Consider the following 22,903-nt stretch of genomic DNA (forward strand, 5'->3'; position numbering starts at 1 on the left):
GAAACCTCTGAAACGTAAAGATATATAAAAATTTTCATTTTCGATTTTTTTGCGATTACTATAACTTACCCTACGGGAAGTTAAAAAAAAATCTTTTATACCGATATGTATAGGAAGAAGAAATAGTAGTATTAGGCAAAGAAAGTGAAATTCCATAATGGTCAGAAAGATCGGTATTAATTACACAAGAATTTACCGTAGATACATTTGTGAAAAAGTTATCAATACAATATGAGTAAGAGATAGTTATTCTCGTAGGGTCTTTAATGGTAGGAAATAATCCGAATGATTTCATGCTAAATTTGAAACAATCACTATTACTATTATCACTAATCCTACCTATTTTGTTTAAATGGATATTGAAGTCACCGTAAAAATTCTTGAGTCATAGTTAATAAAAAAAAAGTTTATATAACAGATTATATTCTAAACTTATAAATTTCTTAACATTTTGGTCAGGAGATCTTTATATACAAACAACACAAAACGTGCTATGAGAAAAATGGGTTTCGATGGCACAAAATTCAAATGCTTTTTCAATAGACATGCTGTTAGTTATGAGACTTTGACATTTCATTTTTGTTGAGTCAAAAATACAAACACCGCCGTGTTTGAAGATATTCCGAGCAAAGAAGAAGCATGAATTATAACCATTTCATTTGATTAATTTAAGATTAGAGTCAGTTAGCCAATGTTCAATTAAGCATAAAAAATGTGGTTTATATTTAGTCAAAACTATGTCAAGTTTGTTTAATTTGTTAGATTTTGTATGTTCTGATGGAGAATAAAAGAATTTAAGTCACCAGCGAAAGCGCGACAAGGTTTCTATTTGGCACTGGAAATAAAATCAAGGCCGTGCCTGGTGTAATCAGTTCTGTTAACGTGATATCCAAGATCCTAACATTATTGAATTTACCACGATCAAAGTAACAGAAAATGCAACATTTGGCGTTGAAAATTCTGGAATTCAGAGCAAAATTGGTAAACTGAAAATCAATAAGGAATTGTAACAATACAAATATTTGTCTTGCTACATAAATAACTGGCTATCTCTAATGCATCTCTAATAGCATAATTAGATTTAGTATCATTCGTCCCAGCCAAAACAACAACTAGATCACCAGCACCAAAATTCATAACAATACCCGAGATACCAGCAATCACGCTAGAGAACTCAGCACCGGGTTTGACCACTCCAAACACACTGAATATAGTACCTAACAGTCCTCTTAAGAACTCAAACCAAGATCTACCGTGGATGTCAGACAAAATCAGTAGTTTAGGAGTGGCCTGGGAAGAGAAGGAAGAAGTAAGTGTTGAAGACGCTTTGGCCGGTTGACCTGTCCAAATTAAACGCATCATAAAAAACAGTTTTATCAAAAGGTATATCACTCATCATTTAGCTTCTGGTATTGACCATCTTGACTGGATAAAACGCGGGTAAAAACTTGTATCGGCAGGTACAATGAAATTGCTACTATGCACTAGGTATATTATATTTTTAGGAAGTAATAGACTGGTTTATTTTAAAATTAGAATAGAAAAGAAATTGAGAAAAATAAATATAAAAGTTATTTTTAAGAGATGTGTTAACTCTTCAAAGGTAGGAAACGGAATGAATAAGATATTATTGAATATGTGATATCATTTAATTGAAATTTAGCTTTCGTTACAAGAAAATTAGAACAAGATTTGCATCTGCCGGAAATATCGAAATCGAATCAACTGCTTGGAAGGCAACTATGCTGACCATTAAATTACCGACGAAAAATCAACAAAGCCCGCGGGAAGAATCCTTGCGGCACGAACAATTCTAAATGTACAATTCATAAATTATTTGATTTTTAAATATCAGTATCAACAATATCACGTATATTCATTTTTTACCTCAATTTAAAATTTCTCAAAAAAATTGCGTGCTACTAAAAATACACGTACATTAGAAAATTAACAAGTTGCAATCAGGTCGTTGTGAAACTATAAAAAAAATTACGAAATTTGGAAAATATCTTTGTTTCCACCCGGGATCGAACAGGAAACCTTCCGCGGATGTGAAAACTACTACACAACGAAAACATATACGGACAGCAGGTAGATTCAGAATATACTACGTCCTTATTGAAAATGAATGAAGCAGGAGATTTAATGTGTGTGAATAAATCATTGAGGGAGTATAAGAATGAATCTGCAATTAGAATGATTTCATTCTTTCATTCTTGCAATGATTGTTCTTTCCAGTACATTGGACGAACCTCTCAATATGCATACAAAATAATGAGACAGCATGAACTAAATGTTGTTCACCGTAAACAGGAAAACTTCAAGACCCTTGTTCAGCACTCTGTCGAAAATGCACACTCGTTTAACTACAATCCAAAAATTTTATATTATCAATGTTACATCTTTAAGAGGTTATTTGCGGAAGGTTGTCTTATACTTATGAATGCTTCCAATATAGATCTGATCACAACATGTTACATTATTGAAGTAAAACTTCTTTAGGCGCGACATGGGTGTAAAAACTTCATTAGACGCGACACGGGTGTAAATCCGTACAAATGCAACGAAAACGCCAACGTGAAGTTGAAGACTACGACGCTAGTAAGCGCAGCTATCGCAATTATTCGATCTAGTCCGCGAGCAAAACAAAAAATACATCAAATGTCAAAAACAAGAAAGAATGTGTCGACTTTTACTTGAGTTTTGTATTTAGCTCGTAGTCTCTAGACATTTTTTGAAGTAAAACTTCTTTAGGCGCGACATGGGTTAGCAGTATAATTCGTGAGTTAATAAAAATGTCAGGATCGGAAGAATATTTTATCCCGTCCCCCATAAATAATTGTAGTGCAAATGATCGCAAATAAATAATGAAACTAAGAAAAAATTTGCGCTGCGTAAGAAATGATAGCTTTGGCTATGTATGTTTTGTGTGTGATCGACTTTGGCTTCAAAGTGACTTAGAAATATCAAATGATGCTCAAAAACAAATTCTTAATAATGTTTTTTGAATATTGATTTAAATAATCAGGTTGGATGTCAAACTTGTCGAAAGATATTAAATTCGGGTAAAATTCCCACTTTGTGTAAGTTTAACGGGTTTGTATTTCCACCTATACCAAATTATCTACCTAAACTAGATATTGTATCTGAGAGGTTAATTTCACCTAGGTTGTGTTTCATGCAAATTAGACGATTGCGACATGCAAATGGACAATTTGGAATGTTTGGCCAAATTATAAATGTGCCTGTTGACAGTAATAATATGGTTAATTTATTACCTCGTAATATTGATGATGATCATTGCATTGATGTTCACATAAAAAAGCAAATGATTCATAGATCAAGCTATGTGCAGGGCTTGATAAATAAAACAAATATAAAAGTATGGCTTCAATTTGTTAGGCAAGACGGATATTACAGCTGTTCAAGGAATGAGATTATATCGTCAGCGAAAAAGTAAAAAAATACAAACAGTAAATGAATGTATTTTAATTTTAATTACATGAAGTTCTTCAAACACAATTGTTACTGGATGAGTTAATTTGCAAAAACAATATTTGTTTAGGCGTTGTTTAACATAATCCACTGTGTGAATGAATATTATAGAATTTATTAATCAGCAATTACTTTAAAACGATCATGTCATATTTCAAGTACGACTTTGATTACATTATTGTTTGTAAATATTATACATATTTTTAATGTAATCATAAATATATAATTTATAATTTATCATTATATAAATGTGTATAATGATTGACGACACTAATAAATGTGTGCATCACGAGTGTTACCATATTACTAATAAACATTATTCAAAATTTTTATATGATGTATTTATTTTTACTCAACTTAAATTTGCTACAATATAATTGCAAATAAGTTTTACTTCAATCGTCTGTGATCCTTACGCGCACTCTTTTTTCTTATTTAAATCTCCTACATTGTTCGACAAATAATTAAAAAATCATTTTTTCTTTTTAGTTTTATACGTCTGTTTGTTTCCGAAATTTACTATTCTGTTCCTGTACTTCATAATATATCAATGTCTACCTTAAGACCAAGAGTTTAAGGGGTTACACCACTGTAGCATCCAAAAAAAACGTGTGTTTTTGCCATTTTTTTTTTCGGGCGAAAGGAAAAGTAATAAAATCATGAAATTAAGGATAGTTATTTATTGTACTTTAATGTAACAAAAATATGATTGTAAGAAAATGAAAATAACTACAACAATTATATTTTTTTAACTTCCCGTAGGGTAAGTTATTGTAATGGGCCGAAAATCGGAATTGAAAATTTTTACATTTCTCGACGTTTTGAAGGTTTCTGAACATTTTGGCATACCTCAGAAAAAATGGATGTGTGTGTGTGTGTATGTATGTATGCATACAAATTTTCGCCCACGTTTTCGGGCCTACGGATCAACCGATTTGAATGGTTTAAAAAACATTCGATTCCTATTGATAAGGAAAAGAGCTGATTAGTTTTTGGTAGAGGCAGGTCCAGCAGGTACGGAGATAACGAGCAAAGAGTGCATAAGATAGAAATCGAATTTTTGAGAGAACGGAGTATCCGATTTGAATGATCTAAAGAACATTCAATTAGTAATGATTGGGAGAAGGCAGGCCCAGCCATTTTGAAGATACGGAGCTAAATATGTAAAAAATGGCAGTTTTTGAGAGAACTAAGCGTCAGATTCAATTGATTCAAAGAACTTTCTGCTTGTCTTAACAAAATAATTGATTTTGGAAAAAAAAATTGTTCCATTTTTTTTTTTTTTTTTAGTTTTTTGTATATCGAAAATAATTCAGAGTTTATTTTTAATTCTGACTATAGTTCTAATATACTTTACAAATAATTTCAACTCTTCAATTCAGTTTATATAATTTTTATAAATATTAGACAATGTTACACTATTTATAATAATCTATTTGAAAACATTCAGTCGAACATTTCGTTACGGTACGAGAAGTTCCAGCAATTTGCCTTAAAGCACGATGCCATAATTGCCTCAAGACAGAATTCCACTTACAGCTAGTTACATTCGATTTTTCAATAGCACATTTGAAATAATATTTTAAAGTGCCCATCATATAGCGGATATGATAAATATCGATTTTGTTTGACGAGCACTTTATTCAAAATCGTTGGATTTCAACGAAAAAACGGATAATAATTTGTTAATAATTGATGAACAAATTAACATATAGAAGATCTGCTATGATGGGCACCTAAATATGTCATTTTAAATATATTGTAAAACAATTCGAATGGATAAAATTCAAATTGTTGTAGTTATTTTGCGTGCCGCATTGTAAAATCGTGTTACGAGAAAAACGCCTTTGTTTGGAATAAATTATAGATAAGAAAAAATAAAAAAAATTGACAGTTTAATTTTTTTTACTATTAATCTGATATCCCAGCTACATACAGATGCCATTGTATTTTTTTTTTTTTTTCTTATTTTCTTGCCTTGATCATTCCCGTTCGACATGCTTAAGCCGTTTGTAATCGACTTTAAGACAAAAATTACATGTTCAGATGCCAGCATTAATCTCCAAAACTATTATCATTTATAAAATATTGCTTAGACCATCGTTGAAATTATCGCCAGCAATATCAGCCGCTATATAGTGTGTCAACCCTTATATGTGTTGACTCTGCACTGATCATCTATTGGTTAAAAATGCTTTTACAATTTATTTATACAATATAAATATTTAACTAGTGGGGTGTATGGCATCGTGCCTTAAGGCAAATTGCTGGAACTTCCCGTACCGTAACGAACTGTTCGAGGAATACTGAATATTTTCAAATAGATTATTATTAATATTGTAACATTGTCTAATATTTATAAGAATTATATAAACTGAATTGCAAAGTTGAAATTATTTGTTAGAACTATAGTCAGAATTAAAAATAAAATCTAAAATATTTTCGATATACAAAAAAAAATTTTTTTGAAAAAAAAAGTTGAAACAATTTTTTTTTCAAAATCAATTATTTTGTTATGACAAGCTGAAAGTTCTTTGAATCATTTAAATCGGACGCTTAGTTCTCTCAAAAACTGCCATTTTTTTACATATTTAGCTTCGTATCTTCGAAATGACTGGGCCTGCCTTTGCCAAAAACTAATAAAAAAACACTTCTCCCAATCATTACTAATTGAATGTTTTTTAGATCATTCAAATCGGATACTCCATTCTCTCAAAAACTCGATTTCTATTTTCTGCACTCTTTGCTCCGTATCTCCGAAACGGCTGGACCTGCCTTTGCCAATAGCATAGTAAAAAAAAATTGCAGAGCACACGCTTTTTCCCTCTCTATTTACTGCAATAATTTTGTTTATCGTAGGTTGAATAGAGCGTATGCGAACACGATTTGACAAATTAATTCACTTCAAATATGAACTTAAGTAATAATGTATATGATTTGGTTCACGATTTGGGAAACCATCCGCTTTGTTTGTGTTAACGTCAGACCAAAAAACAAAAAATGTGGTTTACCAAAGATCACTTCCATGAAACGGATAATTTGCGGATTCACTTTCATTTACTTAGAGAAGTTCAACTAAAAAACACTTCATTTTTGTAATCAAAATAAATTCGAACTGTTGTATAATAAAATCAAATTTTTCCTTTTAAAATATAAAACAAACAAAAAATTTCTTCATCTTTCTCACGAAACCATCTGGTGGCGAAACGGAGTTCGTCGGGTTTGCTAGTTTTATATATTCTTTTTAATGTAAAAGAAGATAAAAAACAAACGACGGTGTCGACGATTCAGAAAAAGTTAGAACTGTCGAATTTACCGAGTCGTGATCACGAACCCCAACCATCAACAAGTACATCGAAAGCACCTGAATCAAATACATTGTTAACAACTCCTTCACCATCTAATGTCTAGAGAATTCCAGTAGTAATCAGTGGTGATGATGAGTTAGAAGCAACCTATGCACCACTTCCAAAAAAGGCAACTTTCAATTGTACAATCAATGGAACGAAAATATTCTGTTTGACAGTAACCATTAGTAAAATAATTCCGATGGTGAACTGTTTAAAGACGCAGATTAATAATATACTTATGGCTGTAGGTGATGGTGATGGTCCCCATGGAAGGGTAATAGAAAAAATAAAAAAAGAAATCCTAAAACAGATAGAACGCCGATTCAGACATATTGAAGATAATTATTTGATTGCAATGTCATGTTTGCTAGATCCGAGATTCAAGAATATCCATTTTCAGGACGCTAATGCTTGTGCAAATGCAATTTCTTTACTGAGAAGATATATAACAATGTCTCCTAGTGTTATCGGCAGCAGGATTTACAAATATAAAAGATGCAAGAATTAATAAGGAACACCTTAAGCAAAAAGTATCATGCATCATTGTGAAACGAAGACTTTTTGAGAATGTTGTTCTCATACCGTGATGACAGCGATTCCTCTCTTGAAACAACTTACGATTTTTGGAGCCACCACAAGAAATTAGCTCACACGAAAAAGCGATGTAAAACCAGTTCTTCATCACAGTTTGAAAATAAGGATGAAATAAGCCATTATTTATCTACACAGGTTTCCCCACTTTCTTTGGATCCTCTGAAACAATGGGAAGATCCATATCGCCAAAAAGACTGGACGAACTTCTTTTCTTGAGCGATTGTACCGAGGAGGAATGGACTTTATAATATTTTAGATTAAAAAATTGTGGCTTTACTTACAGGTTGTTTTTATTTATCTTATAATTATATGTACCATTTGTTATTTTTTCATTTTCTCAATTTAATAGTGAATGATTGATAAAGAAGTGAGATCGACCTACTAGTGAAGAAAAGTGTTAGCCACTTCCGAAGGAATGTTACTGGATGTGAAAAATTGCAGAAATTAATTCAAGATATTGAAACACAATGAAACTCCATGGTGAAGCGGTTTGTCGAGGTTGAAGAATCAATAAGGATGGCAATGAGCGTCTTAGATGCAAATCTACCATCATTGACTTCCGAAATGTGTAAAATGTGTGACACAATTATGTTCAACTTAAAAGCCGTTTGAAGACATTACTAACACTGTAGTGGTAAAAATTACCTAACAGAAACACTGGTATTAGTAAAATGTCTGAACGAGTTTTGCAACAAATTATTTGCTCGAAATGACCTGTTGCCAGTAATTAGAAGAATAACTGAAATTTTGAAATCGGGAATTAGCGACTAGATTTGAAGTGGAGGGATTTACAAATATAAAAGATGCAAGGATAAGGAATACCTTAAGCAAAAAGTAGCTTGCATCATTGTGGAACAAAGACTTTTTGAGAATGTTGTTCTCATACCGTCAACTCAAATGGAAATTATTGATGAGAATAACCCGTGGACTATTTTACATAGCCTAGAAGGAGCTTCACTGCATCAATCCACTCGACTATGTGTAGCCATAAAGGAAATCGACATATATCTCGCTGATGATAGCTTGCCTATGAAAACAGTAGAAGGTATTTTAAATTGTCCGATGCAATGATGGAGAAATCATCAACAAGTCTATCCAAGTTTGGCGACATTATTTAAAACTCACTATAATATTGTGGCTCCGTGTAAAAGTATTTTTTTGTACAGCAGTCATGATAATCACAGATAGAACAAGGCTATAAAATACAAAAGTAAAAAAATAATGTTCTTAAATATGAATTTGAATCAAAATCGTTTTGATACAGTTTAACAATTTTGAAATTATGATTGTTTGATTATAACATATTATACAATTTAAATCATATGTATTCATAATGTTGAGAATTTTCTTTGTAAGAAAATATTGTCAATTAAAGTTGTTCATTTAATATTACATTAACTATGTCTGAAATCTCTGCAAATATTAATTGCACCGTTCTTGTTCCAAGAACAAATAACACTTGGTGTCAACACTGAGACCACGAAGTGATATTCATCATCACTAAAGAGTTGGCTAGAACACCAAGCTAAAAGATCATTGAAGTATGTTAAATCGACTTAACAGAATTCTTTCAGGATTTATTTCAAGTGTATGCATATTTAGTTCAAGAGTTTGTAAATTTAGTTCAAGGAATTTCAGGAGTTCAGTTGTGCGTATTTTCGCATTGACCGGTGAGCAAAGTGGAGTAATTAATAATAAATGTATCAAGAATAAAATAATGTAATATATTGTGTAAGCAGATGTATTTCAGTTGGCAATGAAGAAAGTAAAGAAGGCCCAGAACCACTCTGACATCACATCGGATATAGAATTAAAGATTATTTAGAGACGTGATCGAACAAGAATTGAAACACCACTTGAGGTACTATGTGTTACTAATACACCAGAGATTTATCGACGACACAGAAGTAAATAAAAATATTAAGTAAATCCAGTTTTAATTTATACTAATTTATCTAAAAATATATTTTAGGTTTTCAAGATTCACTATTACTACAGAACACACTTAGACCCACTGCCAAAAGATTGATGATTAATTCTTGTAAGTATTGAATGAAAACACATAATAAATTTAAGAATGAACATAAGTAATACATAATAATAAATTTAAGAATCACCTACTTGTGGGAATTATGAAGCAGCTGGGAGCAGTGTGTAGGAGAACAAAGGTCGGATATTCAAGATCAGCAGATAATTTGTAAGTTGATAATAATATAATGTAATGTAAATATATGTTACGAAAATAATAAAAAAGTTTAACAAATGCAGATTCTCAAGAACAGATGAAAAGAAAAGAGGACAGAACAAGGAGCACAGAGAAGATGAACATGCAATTGCAGCAGCTAATAGGTAAGTTGCTTTGCTACTAATGAAATGTAAATATAAATTACGAAGGTCATAAGGAGAGGGCAAGAGGATGTGAGAAGAAGTATTACAAAAATAAAGAGAAAACCACAAAGAGTATTTCGAAGATCCAAATGCAATTCCAGCGGAGTACTGAATTGCTTAATTTAGTGGTCAACAAACCAAAACGAAGAAACGAGGATAGTGCAGATAATTGTGACGTTTTTTTAGATTGCAAGTCCTGTGGCAAATGATGACATATTGAGTGATTTGGAAGAATTCCTCGGAACTGAGGCAACGAAACAGAGTTTGGTAAATATATACTTAGTTAAATTGATGGTATTGTGAGTATTTATTAATGACTAGCTGACCCGGTGAACTTCGTTTCACATAAATAATCATTAATAAAATTTAATTAAATCTTGCACATGAAATAATTAACACATTTGGTTATGAATAGAATTAATGCAAAGCTTCCATATATACTATATTTTAATTCTTAAAAATACCTATTTTTTTATATTTCATATATAAAATATTTTATACATTTGCTTATGAATCGAATGTTTTGGAATCAATATAAAGCTTTTTTATAGAAAATATTTTTGGTCTTTTTTGCAGTGCGTAAATGAATAAGGATGATGGTTTACCGACGCGCAAACACGCAACGCATGATTGGCCGTGTGCGAAACATGGAAACTCTAAGTTGATACCGCAAACCTGCAGCGACTGTCCTTGCGATTTATTGATGCTCATTGCAAAAGCGAGGCGTATTGGAAATTGTAAACGCCTGAAATCAAATGGTAAATCCGTTGGGATCATAGGAATTCGCGGGATCAATACATTTTGTCCCTTGTATTTTCCTTTAATGATTTTTGCCACAATTACATTATTTATTAGCTTTTTCACAACCAATCTTGTTCCATTGCATAGTATGGGCTGATTTAAATAACGTAGCATGATGACAAGTGATCCTACTTTCAATTTTAAATTATGTGGTGGCAGCCCAGGCAATTCTAATGAATTTAAAAATTCTGTAGGATAGTTGAGTATGTCATCCTGATTTGTAGCTGTGTCTACAGATTTATAAGTAAAGCATTCCCCTGGAAGTAAACTTTGTATTGTTGCATTGAGATCATCGACATCTTTGTTTTTCGCCGCCAATATTGTTCGTTCGCTCAGCCAATTGAGATCGTAAAATTGTTGGTTTATATCTGGGAATACGCATTGACTAAGCCCCTCCTTTGTGTTTGTAAAACTGCAAAAATCTGCGGGAAATGTTATTAACCGGTTCGAGGCATCAACTGCGACATTACCATTTCCAATATTTAGTAACTGCTTTGAAAACACTTTTGCTGTTTCATCTTGTTGCAAAACCACTCGCATGTTCGTTGTTAACTGGAGTTTCTTAACATGACGCCACAAATTTAATGATTTTAGGCTTGCGTTTAGTTCGTCAGCAACAGTTGATCGCGGTATAACTGGAAGAGTTTGGCGAAAATCACCTGACAACAAAATCATTGCTCGACCAAAAATATTTTGATTGTCATGTAAATATTTCAATGTTTTGTCCAGTGCTTCCAGTGACCTCTTGTGGGCCATTGTACATTCGTCCCAGATAATCAATTTGCATGTCTGAAGTATCTTGACCGTGGCGCTAGTTTTTCTGATGTTGCAAACTGGTGTTTCATTGATTTGCATATTAAGAGGTAACTTCAATGCTGAATGTGCAGTTCGTCCACCTTCTAACAATATTGCTGCTATTCCTGATCATGTCAATGCTGGAGCTACGTCATTTTGCGATCTGATCTTTGCCAATAGCAATGATAACAGGAATGTTTTTCCAGTACCACCAGGAGCATCAAGAAAAAAAATCTCTCCAGATCCACAGTTCACAGCTTGTATCAAATCATCATATACAATCCTTTGATGATCATTCAACTTTGAAACAGTTGTGCGAACTATTTCGGTCTATGTTTTAATATCATACTGTTGCTCCCTTTAAGAAGGTTTATGAGTTAAGACTCATGGTAAATCTTGTACACAACGGTTTAGTTCTGTCAGGCCCAAACATGATAATATTTTATTCGCTATCAATAAACACATATCCTCTATCATGATCAAAGTGTTATTATAAATTTCTGCAGTAATTTGTAGTGCTGGATTGAATGTTTGACAACGCGCACTATGTAAAATATCCTCAGACATGTCATCTTCAAATCTTTCGGATTTGAGGAAAAACATGTTGAAATTATAATCGCAAACAATGCACGCACTTGATGCGGAAATGATGATATTATGGCATCCTTGAGCGTATTATCCCAATGCGAATCGTCTTCGAGCAACTGCAACATGTGACATGCTTCACGGTAAGTCGCACAAATATGTCCATCAACTGTTTTCAATTGTTGAAATGATGTCGGTCCAGGAACATTAACCAGGAATAACCTAAGGTAGTAACATTCATCATTATTTGGATGTACTGTATAAATGCGCCCTATAGCATCTGTAGCAAATATATTTGGATATCCTTCAACCGGTGTTCCTTTTTTACGATGTTGAAACGACTTTGATGATGCGTTCCATGTGTAATAGCGCGGCATATCAGCATACATCAAAGTACGGGCGAAATCATCTCTTTGACAAATTGAAAAGAAACTTGTTAATGTTGTTGAAGGTGGATGCGCCGCTATATCAACAGTATTAACGGGGTTACACTTTGTCCATTTTCTAAATGGACTGCCAAATGGACTACAGAAGAGTGTCTTTCATGTATTGGGAAAGAAAAAATTCTCCAAATTGCTTCATTGCTACTTGCATAGCGATCCATCTTATACTCAGAAACTTCATCATTTGTTTTAGCAACAGCGTACATGGCCATGTCACTACCTTTGTTAATATATTTGCATATATATTTTATTGACTTGACAGAGTTACAAAATTCTATATTGATGTGTGCTTGAAAAGTTTTGGATAATATCGGGGAGTACGGCACAATCTATCGGTTGTCAACATATAAATTTCGTCCTTTTACCTTCACAACTACATATTGCCCACCATCCGCAACTGATTGCCTACGATACAGCGGATAACTGTCATTTCCATTAATGGTTTCAGCAGTTAGATTTCTCGGGTATCGTTTAGAGCACTTGCCGTCAGTCATACAGGTCGAGTTATTGTTGAAAACTCCGCAAGGTCCATGTATCACATGTTTAGTAATTATTGCATGCAAATTTTGATCGACATTTTTATTAGGAATCTCTGCTGATATGACTGAATCAATATCTTCTGGCCTCATTTTGTCAATTAACCAGACTAAGATGTGCGCATGTGGAAGACCACGCTTTTGCCACTCAACAGAGTACATCCAGCAACGTACTTGGGCACATACATGATGCTTTATTATGAAATTCAACAAAGATTTCAATTTTTGTTTAAAAACTCTGGTAATATCATGTCTATATCCTGGTGTTTGGTCGTGTATCAATTCTTTCTTAATTTCTATCCATTGCGGGTTACATGTAAATGTAATGAATAGATAGATCAGGGCGACCATATTTTCTAACGTATGTCATTGCATCTTGTGCGTATTCCTGCATGTGGCGCGGGCTTCCAATGTATGTAGACGGCAAAATTGTCATTTTACCCACATTGTTTGCATTACCATCGGCAATAATAGCATCACGAAGATGGATGTATTTCTTCAGATCAAAGGTGCTGTTGGTTTAAGCGGATGTATGTTAATCGCTCAGCCTCAATTTTGACATACATGTCAACAGCGAACTGTTGAAAAAGTCGTTGACACATCAAAATGTGGTTTATTTCACAATCACGGATCATCAGCCTGTATGAATAAAAATTCATAGCGCTAACTTTTTTATTGGTTTCAGCATCTAAAATCACAAATAATAATATACATATTGAGTTAAAATATATTATTTAATTATGTTTATAATTGCCTGTTATTGGATTAACCATTTTGACACTAAAGTGGTAGCCATCTTCTCCCTGCCAGAAGATTAACGGATATTGTAAAGCATCATTCATAAGACCTATGAGTTTCGGACACTCGCCTTAATTCATTGTTTCGGCGATGAAGCACAATATCTCTTGATTGCATATTTTCTCCAACAACGACTATAGCCACCTCATCAAATGTTGGTGAATTAAATCTTTCTGCATGCTCACCAGCAGGTGTTTTGTCAGCTCTTATCACAATATTATGGCTGTCTGATGGCATTCGATTAAGTGCCACTTTGAATAAATTCACTAAACGATTGTTGCGATGAAGAAACGTTTGCAGTTGTTGGCTTTACTGATGCATTAGGAGTACAACGCGTATCAACTTCAGCGCCCTGATTGCCTAGGAAATAAATTTGTAGAAATTGATGATCTGCATCTGGTAATGGCAGCAGTGCCCCCAATAGGTGATGAATTTGTCCTTGCACCTTGTAATTTTTTATGACATTTTCAATTTATTTTTGATACAAATACAAATTAACATTAGAAACATTATGATATATTACCTTGAACGTCGGCATGAAATTGTTCTGTACTATATGCGTTGCTCCGAAAGATGTCATTTGGAAGCAATTATTATATTTCTGGATGTTGGATAAGAAGTGTTTAAAGTCATTGGTCATTCCAAAAATTTGTGAGTGTAATGGATCAGGTGGTGGTACCAATTGTGGCAACTTCACCTTACCGCCAGCACAACATAGTCCTGCAGATTCACCATTGTATTTTAAGGCTTTCAAGTGCTGACAAATGATCGACATGTCTCCAATTTTTACAAATTTGTGGGCACTGTAATCTATTTCCGGATCATAAGAGAATGCTGCTCGCTACACGTTGACTGAAGCATTGCTTCCGCGAATTCGAGATGTTTCATTTTCGCGTGCTCGCTGCTGTTGCGATCGATTTGCACCAACTTGCCCATCAGTGCGGTTATTACGCAAATTACGTTTTAGGCGTGTTAATCGACTTCGACGACCAATGTCAGGTCTATTTCTTCTCAGCATCGTAAACAGCTGGTATCAGATTTATATAGTATAGATACTACTGTATATAGGGTTTGTGATTCTCCTAAATCACACTAAAACACTATACCTCTTCAATAACTTTGTATTCGAGTTTGTGATTCTCCTGAATCACACTAAAATACTATCTTTAATAACTCTGTATTCGAGTTTGTGATTCTCCTAAATCACACTAAAACACTACACTTCTTCAATAACTCTGTATTCTCACTATGTTTCACAATAACTTTGATTCGGCATTAAGCTTCAAACCATAGGTAAAAGAAGAGTAATCAAACAAAGCATTAATCCTTATGTTAACTAATCAACCAATATTACTTATATCATAGCTAACTTCATACATCAATGTTCGCACTGATGACCGTTGCATTCAAATTTAACTTATTACTAACATAAGCTTAAAAATATGTATAAACAGAAAACTTAAAAAATAACGCAAACACATAGGAAAAATTGAATATAAGAAAATATGATGCACATAAGAAAGTAATAATTAGGATTAAATGATAATCAAAGTATTATAATTATAATGTGTAATTTAATCATAATTTTCCTCAAAACTTTAATTTTTTCAGCTTGTTTCTTGTTCTAATTCTTAAAATATATTAAAAAATTCCATTAAATTAAATAAAATGTTAAAAATTTTAAAACAAATAATTAATAAAAAATTCGTTGCTTGGAATTTATAACACTACATTTATGTAAAATTGTATGTAAAATTCGTTGCTTGGAATTTATAACACTTCATTTATGTAAAATGTATGTCACCAACTTAATATAATAGATTCTATAATTTATTAAACTGTGCATTTATGCTAAATGTTAAACACTAAATATGAAGAAAATATAAAGCTATAACAATGCGTCTCTAGGTGATAAATAATACAAAAACGATATATATTTCTCAATCTTTATTATAACAATATATATTAATTATAGTTATAAATATTTTCGTTGAATATATAATCAACTAATAAAAAATTTTATCAGCTATGTAAACATTAATTTATTGAAACATTAAAGAATTTTCAGAAACGTCAAAAAATGCATAGTACATTTGTTTTTACTGAATGTATTCACAAATAAAAAAATTAGACATTAGTAGTAATTTATTGTTCAAAGAATTTTGTTTGAAATAATTTAGTAGTCGACGAATTTCTTCCTCAATGAAATTAGTATTTCTTCTTTAATATCCCATGACATAAATGTATATAAATTAATAAGCAATAAACAAATAACAAATATTGTTTAAATTTATCTTATTATTTTTCTCTATTAATTATGAAATCAATAACCATCTTGGAGTTCTAAATGATTATAATTTAGCTTATTATCAGTAAGTTGCAATTTAAAAATTATTTTCCGTGAAGTGTTTTATGCTGAGAGTTCTGCGGATTGTTATATAGCTATAGAAAATGGACATTTTTTCTTTCTTAATTTGCTTTCACATATTCACATTTTTAACATGAGTTCATATTGCAATAAATTTCAATGTGTTTATTTTGACTTTCTTTTTTTGCAATTGTGTATCCAAATTAGTGGCATCTTTGTTATCACCATGACTTGTAAATAGTATGTTCGGGAAGTAATTGGAAAAAGACCCGATCAATAACAGCATTAGTATCTGAACAACATAAAGAAAATTCTGTATGTGGGATATGTTGAAATATTTTAATTTTTTCATTGCAAATTGGAATGCTGGAAAAACTTCTTTTTGTGCTCGACCTATTTGGATGATGAAATCATGTAATATAATGCAATTTCGTACTGCTGATACTTTCCATTCTTCTGTGATATTTGTTGCCATCGTTCGAGCATTGTAATGAAGAATTTGTACTGTAAATAAATTGTACAATGAGTTTATTTTGATTTTCCTTTTTTGCAACCGTGTATCTAAATAACTGGCATCATTTTTATCACCCTGACTTGTATATAGTATGCTCGGAAAGTAATTGAAAAAGACCCGATAAATAACAGCATCTGAACAACACAAGGAAAAATCTGTAAAAATTTCATTATTACCAGTGGAATATGTTTAACTTTTTTAATTTTTTATTGCTAATTGGAATGCTGGAAAAACTTCTTTCTATGCATAGAATGCCTATGTAATAAAACGCAAGTTCGTACTGCTGATACTTTGAAAAAGGCAGTAAGCAAATACTTGAGATTTAAATAAAAACCTCATATAAAATCAAAATAAGCATTCTTATTAACATTTAAAAATATATAAAATTAAAAGAATAACACATAATCTGTTTTAACTTTGTTTTGACAAATGAGTAGTATTCATCTGTCATTTGAATTGTAAGTTTTTTTTAATATGTTTTATTGACTTCTATTTAATGATATACAGTCATCCCTTGAAAGTTAGATTTTCAATTATATTAGCCCTTTCGATTCGGATGCGGCTGCAAATCGTGTCGTCGCGAACTAAACGTTTTATTTCATTCTTTTGATATTAATTGACCGTTACGTTTATTTATTGATTAATTTATAATTATTTTCACAAATAAATAAAATAAAATTAAATTATTCGCTCATAAACACCATTATTTTTTGAGACATAAATGCTACTAGAGATATAATTTTATATATTTTATATATAAATATCTATATATAATTAAAAATATTTATTCGTGGCAGATGGTACAATTAACAATTTAGTATTTTTATTTTTCCTATTGTTTATCTATTAATCTTTCATCACAATAAGAAATTTACTTTCGGGTTAAAAAAATGGTTATTGTACTTGCAATCCAGTGTAAAAATACATAATACGCAACTACGCCCGTTGCAACTATGCACATACAAATATTATATATATATATATATATATATATATATACTAGCCGGCCCGACAGACTTCGTCCTGTCAAAAAAATTGTAATGTGGCGGTGTTTTGTGCCTATCTTTTTTCTATTCTTTGCAAAAAAATTATCCTGAACAGAACCGTCACACTGGTAATAATTCGGTGTGAATTAAAAATAATTAAATAAAACACTATAAACATTTAAAAGTAAGTAATTTTAATAATGTAAATCATAATTCAAAAATCAGTTCAATTTTCATTGTAGTGCTTTGTGATAAACGATGTTTTTTGTTTGATTACCTGGCGCATAGACAAACAAATCTGATGGTTTTCCAATACGGGAACAAACAACATACAATTTTCCATGTGAGAAGCATGGGTTTTCTAAATTAATACCACAAACACTTAATGATACCATAAACGCACTGGAAACGCATTGGGATGCATGGTGCGAGAACATCTTCTGCTTTATACTATCCTTTGAATATAGTTGGTCGATATTTCGCAACATTATAATTGCCGATCCAACCTTTAATTGAAGACTCCGGTGGATCGTCTTGGTTAGTTGCCGAACCAACTGTTTCGCCTGTAATTTGTTCTTGAATTTTGAAATTTAATTAATTTACATCAATGTTTTTGGCTGCCAATATAGCTTGATTAATAGAAAGATATTTCTATGTTTATATAAATATATTCAAAATTATATTATCAAAAACTACACAAAATGTCATGACATAGATCATTGTTTCTTTTTCAAATTGCGTTGCCTACTCGATTAAAGAAGAAAAGGGCTGTTTTTAGGGTTTTCCCGCCAATTATTCGTTTTTTTCTCGCCGTAACAACCATCCTTGGACTTCAACGAACATTTAAAAAAAAAGAATTGGCCAAATTGGTCCAGGCGTTGTTGAGTTATGCGCTTACCAACACATTTTGCGATCCATTTTTATATATAAGATATATATATATATATATATATATATATATATAATTCTAAAAATGTCTTAACGCTATGATTTCTTATGATGATTTTGTGTTTTGAATATGATTTATAATCAGTTTCATAAATAACGCGTTTGGGTAAAGTTTAGTGAATTTTCATATTTCATATTTTAGAAAAATATTTAAATGTCAAAAAATTTTTTAGAAGATGAAATTGAAAATGAGTTGCAGAGTAATGATGATGAATTTTGTATTGAGTCGCTTGATAATTATAGTTTGAATAGTGATAATATTAGTGAAGAAAGTGGCTTTAGTATTAATAGCGATATTATATTTACTATAAAAGATAGACCACTATTTGCACATACTTGTAAGTTACCCATAGGTACAGTAGAAAAAATAACGGCATTATTAAAGTTGTTCTGAATACGGGCCTAATAACCGTATCTACACTTCAAAAATATTGTGTTCTTAATTTTTTTTATTTAGTTTTTATTTAATTCGTTTGCCAACCGCCGTAGAGGTCGGATCGAAAAACCAAACACTGCATTCAGTGATAACCAATAAACACCTTTCGTTTACCAATCTGCGTTGTTATCTGCATTGTTTACGCCATCACAACGTAACGGGACATGCCAGTTTGATCAAAAACGCCATTTATATACTACATTAAAGTGTGTACTGTGTTGTGAGTTATTATCATGTGTAATTCAATTTTTGATTTTAAAATCAAATAGTCATTCAGTCTTCGGACACGGTACCGTTAACATCGAAGCAAAGCCAAACATTTGATATTTAAAGAGAATTAAATCAATATTTATCTGAAATAATTTTGCGAAAAAGTGTAAATAAAACCGTTTTTAAAATGTCCCCCGTCGGTGGGGACCGAGAGACCAACGGTCTAATAGTACAATCATTTAATGTTCTCAACAACATGGATACGTTAGAAGAAAATGTAACAATTAATACTCCAAGTAGCCCAATTCCGAGCACCAGCGCATTATAAACTGCAAGTACATCTAGCATTAATTATACTCATCAAAATGCAGCAAAAATAAACACATGCGGCGTTTCTTGGCAGGTAGATAGCAACAAAAGACGTAAAATAACATCGAAACCATTAAATTCAATTATCATAACTTCAAACCGATTCACGGCTTTATAATCTATCAATAGGGACAATGGCAGTCCAGTTCAACCGATTGTAAGTAAACCTCCGCCGATTTTCGTATAGGCGTCGATAAAATAAACGACATGACAGAAGCAATCAACAAGATCATTCCACGCGAACAATATTTTCTAAGAAGTCTGGCAAATGATAATTTCAAAATTTTCTGCAACACAATTGATCAATTTCGAAACTTATCTGATTATTTAAAAATTGCAAACGTTGTCTTCCATACGTATCAATTGAAAGAAGAAAAAGCCTATAGAATTGTAATAAGAAACCTACACTTTACCACAGACATCGACACTATCAAATCGAAATTAGCAAAGCAAGGTCATACAGTTAAGAATGTAACAAACATCAGGCATAGGATATCACGAAAAAAAATTCTCTCACATGTTCTGCGAGGAGTTTACCTCGAGCAGCCGTACTGTTCGGATCAGTGCTTCAATAAAATAAAATAATATTTATCCAACCATAACAAAATTAGTGAGCTGTGTAATATAAAAACATATTCGATCCATCCAAAACTATACAATAGTGAAACTAAGCCCCCTTTTAGGGGGGGGGGCACATAATAAAATAGTACAGTAAAAAATACAGTGTATTCACAGTGTTACTAAATAATCGAAGAATAACAGCGAAGAAAATAGTCCAACTATTCCAATTGTACAAACAATTGAAATACTGAACGATACCTCGCAAACAGATAGTGCATACGTGCAAAACCATTTAATTAAAAAACATAAAAACATTAATTACCAATCACCCGAAACTGTTAATCACATGTTAAACACCTCGCAAACAGATAGTGCATAAGTGCAAAACCATTTAATTAATAAACATAAAAACATTAATTATCAATCACCCGAAACTGTTAATCACATGGAAACAGAACAAGTTAATCAAGCAGCAACCTGACAGACAATCGAAACTAACAAACGTCGAAAAACACCAAGAGGTCATATTAAAAACATCGGCAGTATAAAAACATCAAACCGGTTTAATGTTCTCGCAACTGGTGAACCGGCGACCCAAGCCGATAACACAATAGAAGCACCGAGCCCTTCGACCTCGCAAGCCGGTGACGGGTATACGGTTCAAAGGCCACCACCCATCTTCGTCTCGAAGGCGAAATCAACACAATAATAAGCAGAAAGCAGTACACAACAAAATCATTGCACGACGATTTAGTAAAAATAAACGTCGAAAAACCCGAGCAATATAAATTGCTCGTACAGTTTTTTAAATCAAAACGATACTACGCGTTTTGATTTCATACCTACCAAACTAAACAAGAGAGAGCCTACAGAGTAGTTATAAAAATATTACTACACAACCGATACTGACAAAATTAAAACAGCGCTAGAAAATCTAAACTACAAAGTGGGAAACATTGTCAATATCTTTGCAATACAAGACTAAATAACCTATTGAAAAGGGTTTCGTCGATTCGCCTTCAGAGAATAACACCACAATTTATAAACTGAACAAACTTTTAAATCAAATTGTAACAGTGGAATCTCCCGGAAAAAGATTTGGATTATACAATGCACAAGGTGCCAATTATATGGACACTGTAAATCCTATTGCAACAGACCATTGTCGCATAAAATGCGGCGGCAACCATGAAACTTCAAAATGTAAAAAATTAAAAAGCACTCAGCCACATGCGCTTTGTGCGGAGGCCCACACCCGGCAAACTATAGAGGATGCACCGCACTATTATAAACCTTACATAACAAAACATAGTGCCACACCATTACAAAACATTTCAAAACACTTTCAATATAAATTGCTCGTACAGTTTTTTAAATCAAAACGATACTACGCGTTTTGATTTCATACCTACCAAACTAAACAAGAGAGAGCCTACAGAGTAGTTATAAAAATATTCACTACACAACCGATACTGACAAAATTAAAACAGCGCTAGAAAATCTAAACTACAAAGTGGGAAACATTGTCAATATCTTGCAATACAAGACTAAATACCTATTGAAAAGGGTTTCGTCGATTCGCCTTCAGAGAATAACACCACAATTTATAAACTGAACAAACTTTTAAATCAAATTGTAACAGTGGAATCTCCCGGAAAAAGATTTGGTATTATACAATGCACAAGGTGCCAATTATATGGACACTGTAAATCCTATTGCAACAGACCATTTGTCTGCATAAAATGCGGCGGCAACCATGAAACTTCAAAATGTAAAAAATTAAAAAGCACTCCAGCCACATGCGCTTTGTGCGGAGGCCCACACCCGGCAAACTATAGAGGATGCACCGCACTATGTATAATACCTTACATAACAAAAATAGTGCCACACCATTACAAAACATTTCAAAACACTTTCAAGAAAGACCACGATCAAATTACACTAATGTCTCGAACCACATGAGTTATTCCGAAATTCTGAAAAATCCAAACAACGGCGGACACAATGCAACAGAAATAGGATCAACGCTACATGAATTTTTAAGTACATTCAAAAATATGTTCAAACAACTTATGGAACAAAACAATATGATCCTTAACATGCTTACTTTACTAGTTAAAAATGATTAACATGTTACGCATTGCCGAATGGAATGCCAACGGTATTCTAAACCATCAAAATGAATTAAAAACTTTTCTACATCTACAAATGATCGATATTCTTTTAATAAGTGAAACTCACTTGACTGATTCTTTATTTTTCAGCATTCCATCTTATAACTTTTATTTCAGCAATCATCCAGACCAAATTGCTCACACTGGAACAGGTATACTGATAAAATCTTCGATCGAGCACTATGAAATACTAAAATTCCAACAACGATACAAGCAACCACTATAAAAGTTAAGGGTTTCGCACATGCAACTGATTTAACAGTTTCTGCAATTTATTGTCCCCCTAGGTATAATCTTAAATGTGAAGATTATGAAAAAAAATTCAGAATCTTAGGAACAAAATTCATCGTGGGAGGAGACTTCAATTCCAAAAACATGCTCTGGGGATCAAGACTAACCACAAGAAAAGGTAAAGAACTGGCAGCACTTATACAGAAAAACAATTACTCTTTTATGTCAACTAGAAGTCCTACATACTGGCCTACAGACAAACAAAAAACACCTGAACTGCTAGACCTTTTCATAACGAGTGGTATTTCGCCTAATTACATG

The 22,903-nt window shown here is 32.3% G+C and overlaps 3 protein-coding genes across 3 annotated transcripts; all 3 read right to left on the reverse strand.

Annotated features, from left to right (window-relative positions):
• Positions 1-10,137: 10,137 nt before the first annotated feature.
• On the reverse strand, positions 10,138-11,384 carry LOC113388824. Its single transcript, XM_026626007.1, has 2 exons — positions 10,503-11,384; positions 10,138-10,161 (listed from the first exon to the last, which is right to left on the reverse strand). The coding sequence occupies exons 1-2, from the start codon at positions 11,382-11,384 to the stop codon at positions 10,138-10,140; spliced, it is 906 nt and encodes a 301-aa protein (XP_026481792.1).
• Positions 11,385-12,780: 1,396 nt separating this feature from the next.
• LOC113388840 lies at positions 12,781-13,338 on the reverse strand. Its single transcript, XM_026626008.1, has one exon. It carries the CDS (start codon positions 13,336-13,338, stop codon positions 12,781-12,783), a length of 558 nt encoding a protein of 185 aa, XP_026481793.1.
• A 688-nt stretch (positions 13,339-14,026) lies between these two features.
• LOC113388856 lies at positions 14,027-14,560 on the reverse strand. The gene is made up of 2 exons (XM_026626009.1): positions 14,309-14,560; positions 14,027-14,230 (listed from the first exon to the last, which is right to left on the reverse strand). Exons 1-2 carry the CDS (start codon positions 14,558-14,560, stop codon positions 14,027-14,029), a joined length of 456 nt encoding a protein of 151 aa, XP_026481794.1.
• Positions 14,561-22,903: the final 8,343 nt, after the last annotated feature.

Source organism: Ctenocephalides felis, unplaced genomic scaffold (genome assembly GCF_003426905.1).
Source record: "Ctenocephalides felis isolate EL2017-DRISC unplaced genomic scaffold, ASM342690v1 CF-g0.4_SCAFFOLD_00845, whole genome shotgun sequence".
Taxonomy (NCBI): Eukaryota; Metazoa; Arthropoda; class Insecta; order Siphonaptera; family Pulicidae; genus Ctenocephalides; species Ctenocephalides felis.

What these genes read in the sequence shown, in the direction of transcription:
- LOC113388840 (XM_026626008.1), bottom strand. Translation starts at nt 13,338, where the DNA reads ATGGTCGCCCTGATCTATCTATTCATTACATTTACATGTAACCCGCAA.
- LOC113388856 (XM_026626009.1), bottom strand. Translation starts at nt 14,560, where the DNA reads ATGTCGATCATTTGTCAGCACTTGAAAGCCTTAAAATACAATGGTGAA. An exon ending in ATTTCATGCCGACGTTCAAG is followed by an intron (nt 14,231 to 14,308) that starts GTAATATATCAT and finishes AAAAATTACAAG; the next exon opens with GTGCAAGGACAAATTCATCA.
- LOC113388824 (XM_026626007.1), bottom strand. Translation starts at nt 11,384, where the DNA reads ATGGCCCACAAGAGGTCACTGGAAGCACTGGACAAAACATTGAAATAT. An exon ending in CGCAAGGACAGTCGCTGCAG is followed by an intron (nt 10,162 to 10,502) that starts GTTTGCGGTATC and finishes TGTGAAACGAAG; the next exon opens with TTCACCGGGTCAGCTAGTCA.